At 40.4% G+C, this 3,842-nt stretch overlaps 1 protein-coding gene across 1 annotated transcript; it reads right to left on the bottom strand.

Moving 5' to 3' along the window:
* Positions 1 to 443: 443 nt before the first annotated feature.
* LOC114385960 lies at positions 444 to 908 on the bottom strand. The gene has a single exon (XM_028345985.1). It carries the CDS (start codon positions 906 to 908, stop codon positions 444 to 446), a length of 465 nt encoding a protein of 154 aa, XP_028201786.1.
* Between the last annotated feature and the right edge of the window lie 2,934 nt (positions 909 to 3,842).

The raw sequence follows: 3,842 nt of genomic DNA, 5'->3' as shown, positions 1-3,842 counted from the left end.
AGTCTTGATAGTGTCTCTGCCTCTAGGCCTTCATCCTTCTCCACTCGGGGGCTTTATCCTTCTCCACTTGGGCCTTCATCCTTCTCCACTTGGGCCTTTAGCTTATATTTGGCCAGTTTCAGGATTCTCATCACCAATGGGTAGGGATTGATGCGCTTAGCACAAGTTGAGACTCGTTCAACGCATGCATGATGATTCTCTTAGCGCACAGGGTGCGTTGAGCGAGTGGATGACTGAATAATTTTCTAAGTTATTTTTCATCCACAGCTTCAGAGAAGCTTAGACAACCTATATCTCTGTGCAAAACATGCTGATGACTTACTCAGCAATCACAAACAAGTTGATCCTAACTATATGCAATGTTTAATGAAAAATAAAGAAAAAGAACTGGGTTGCCTCCCAGGAAGCGCTCATTTAACGTCATTAGCTTGACGCATATTACCTCATGGGTCTGGAGCAAGCTTGGCTCTAGCCATCAGAACCATCTCATTCTTAAGTTCCTCAACCTTTAAACATACATTCTGGTCAAGTAAGTGCTTTTCTGCATCAAATAGATCAAACTTGATCTTCTGATCATCTATGCCCATTTCCAGTTTACCCTTTCCCATATCCACCACACAACTGGCGGTTAACATGAAGGGATGACCCAAAATCAAAGGAATTTCAGCGTGCTCTTCAATATCCATCGCAACAAAATCCGCAGGGAAAGTAAAATGCTGCACCTTGACTAGAACATCTTCAATCACACTAGAGCATAGAATAGTAACACTCCTAGGATCCTTATGCTTAGGTGGAAGGATTCTTTGTATCCCCACACTACAGTTCCCTTCCACCACAATGTTATCACTATGGATATATTTGCTCTTTCTAGTCAGCAAATCTTTCAAAAACTTAGAATAGAGTGGCATTTGTTGTAGGGATTCTCCAAAGGGAATGGTTATCTCCAATTTCTTGAAGATATCAAGGAAACGAGCCAAATGTCGCTCCTTCTCTTTCTTTGATGGCACCAGAGGGTATGGTGCTTCCTTCCTAGAATACGAAGCAACCTCTTTCTTATTTTCTCTTGCAAGCTCACTCTTTGTTCTCCTTTCACCCTTTCTTTCTCTATTTTTTTCATTTCTTTTTCTTTTTCTTTTTCGTCTTCATTTATTTCTTTCTCACCATCATTTATTTTTTCCCCATCAACTAGTCTTCTTCTTCTCCAGCCACTACTTCTTGGTCATCACTAATCCTCCTTTCACCTTCAATCATGATTGCTTTCTTGCCTCTAGTCATAACATCTTTGCATTCTTCCTTTGGATTCTTCTTAGTATTTGCCCCAAAACTTCTTAGGCTAGGCCCTTGGTTCTGAGGCCTGTGAGATGGTCCACCTTGGTCCTTGTTGAACCAATTTCCAGGATGGGACCTCCATTGCCCATGATTTTGATTAAAATTTGGACCTTGCTGGTAACCTGCAAATCCACCTGCATTAAATCATGGTCTGGGTTGATTTCCCATGTAATTCACTTCTTGTGCAGCCTCTTCAAGAGGGATACAGTAGCCAGATTCGTGAGCCCCTCCACATATGCTGCAACCTCCAACCTGTAAAACAACTGAATGTGAAGGTTGAGTCACTTGCAATTGATTAGGAAACTTACTCAAAGTTTCTGTCAATGTCTCAAGCTGCTTAGATAGCAACTTGTTCTGTGCCAATAGTGCATCTTGTGAAGAAAGCTCCAGCAGGCTTCTCTTTGTGGGAATGTGAGTCTGATCACGCAGAATGGCATGATCACTAGCAGCCATATTTTCAATAAGCTCCATGGCTTCTTCCGGGGTCTTCAACTTGATTTTCCCTCTAGCAGAAGCATCCAATAACTGCTTGGATTGTGGCCTTAACCCATCAATAACGATATTCAACTGAATTGGTTTTGAGAATCCATGAGTCGGTGTTTTCCGCAGCAAGCTACGAAATCTTTCTAATGCTTCGCTTAGGGACTTATCCGGAAACTGGTGAAATGAAGAGATGGCTGCTTTTCCTTCATCTGTTTTGGACTCAGGAAAATATTTCTTCAAGAATTTCTCAACTACTTCATCCCAAGTATTCAAACAATTTCCTTTAAATGAATGTAGCCACCTCTCGGCTTCCCCAGATAATGAAAAAGAGAACAAACTCAGCCTCACTGCGTCTTCAGGCACACCGACAATCTTCATTGTATTGCAAATCTCAATGTATGTGGCCAAGTGTGCATACGGGTCTTCGTTTGGCAAGCCATGAAATAGATTTCCCTAAATTAATTGAATTAAGGAATGAGGATAAGTAACGTTGTGTGCTTGAACTTCCGGCCGCACTATACTTGTGCAGAATTGCGGCACGGTTGAGCTAGAGTAATCCTCAAGAGTAACCCTCCTAGGTTGATCTTCAGCCATGATATTAGCCTCAGATGCACCTACTTCTGGTTCTCTTGACTCTAGAAAGATAGAAGATGACTCAGAAGATTGAGCTTCCTCCGAACCTGGTTGTGTTGTCTTGTCCTGCAAAATTTTTGTTCTTCTCTCTGTGTTGTTCCTCCTACAAGTGGCTTATATCTCCAAATCCAATGGAGCTAAATCACCTGCAGAAGGGTTACCTCGCATACAAAACACTAACAAAAGTAGCAGTTAACCAAATCAAGAGAAGAAAAAATTTCAACTAACTATTCACACAAAAATTAATCAAAGAATAAAGAATAAATGTCTACAACTGAACTACACTTCCCAAATGGAAATAAGTTCCCCGACAACAATGCCAAAAACTTGTTCGCACTCTCCCAATTGTGATACTAATCAGCAAGTGTACTGAGTCGCGCAAGTAATATAAAATGGTAAGAACCGAGTATCAAATTTAGGGAACTTGTTTCATTCAGGGAGCATTCATTTAGTAGGTAAACATTTGTATAAAACCAGTAAATATAAAAAGAAGTTGTGTCTACAGTTCTAATTTAACTACAAAATTAACTATCTAAAGGTGAGAGATAAACAGATGATTAAAAACGTTGGGTCTTTCTATTGAACCTACTTGATATTATTGAGTATTTTTCTCTATTTAAGGCTATTTTTCGTGTTCTATGCCGAAGACAACTACCCAAACTAGGATCCCTCGAGTGAATGGGTCTAACTCTATCTAAACTTCGTTCTAGATCCCTCGTCGAACTTAGCCTAAACGAGTTGCATTAAGATTACAACATAATATAAGCTAAATCCTTGCACTCCGTGTCTAGACATACAGTTCTCTAGCCTGCTCTATCCATTTCTAAGGATTTAAAACACTTTCCAATGCTAAAAATCATAACTTTACATACAAATGGGTGATCAAGCCATAAGCATGCAAGAATTAAGTGCAGATAAAAGCAAGAACACATAAAAATAACTTTAAATAGATAGTAAAGGATTTTACATCAAAGTTCAGCAGAAATCCCCAACAAGAGATTTAGCCTTCCATTGCCAGTTAGCACCTTTCAGCCCAAGAACAGGTTTTTGAAGGATAATTAAGATTACAAAGTGGTGGGGATGTCTCCTCCACCTCTAAAAACCTAATAATCACTCCTAAACTCAGAATCTCTCAAAGGCTGAGGCTTTTCGTCCAAGCTCTTCTCTCTTGCTCTATTTTTCGACTCTGTTATTTCTCTCCAAAAGAACTCTCTTCTTTTTCGCCAACTTCAGTCTTTTAAGGGCTTTTTGATCCTGAAGGCTCGCTTAGCGCCATTTTCTCGTTTAGCGCGAGTTAGTGAATTTTCGCTTAGCGAGCTGGGCGTGCTGAGCGCGAGAAGAGACAAATGACTCGCTGAGCGAGCTGATGGCGCATTGGGCGTGTGCATGAATGATAG

This window comes from Glycine soja, chromosome 15 (genome assembly GCF_004193775.1).
Source record: "Glycine soja cultivar W05 chromosome 15, ASM419377v2, whole genome shotgun sequence".
NCBI classification, from domain to species: Eukaryota; Viridiplantae; Streptophyta; class Magnoliopsida; order Fabales; family Fabaceae; genus Glycine; species Glycine soja.
The sequence above is the reverse complement of the archived record's forward strand: the minus strand, read 5'-3'. Positions and strand labels throughout refer to the sequence as shown.

What these genes read in the sequence shown, in the direction of transcription:
- LOC114385960 (XM_028345985.1), bottom strand. Translation starts at nt 908, where the DNA reads ATGCCACTCTATTCTAAGTTTTTGAAAGATTTGCTGACTAGAAAGAGC.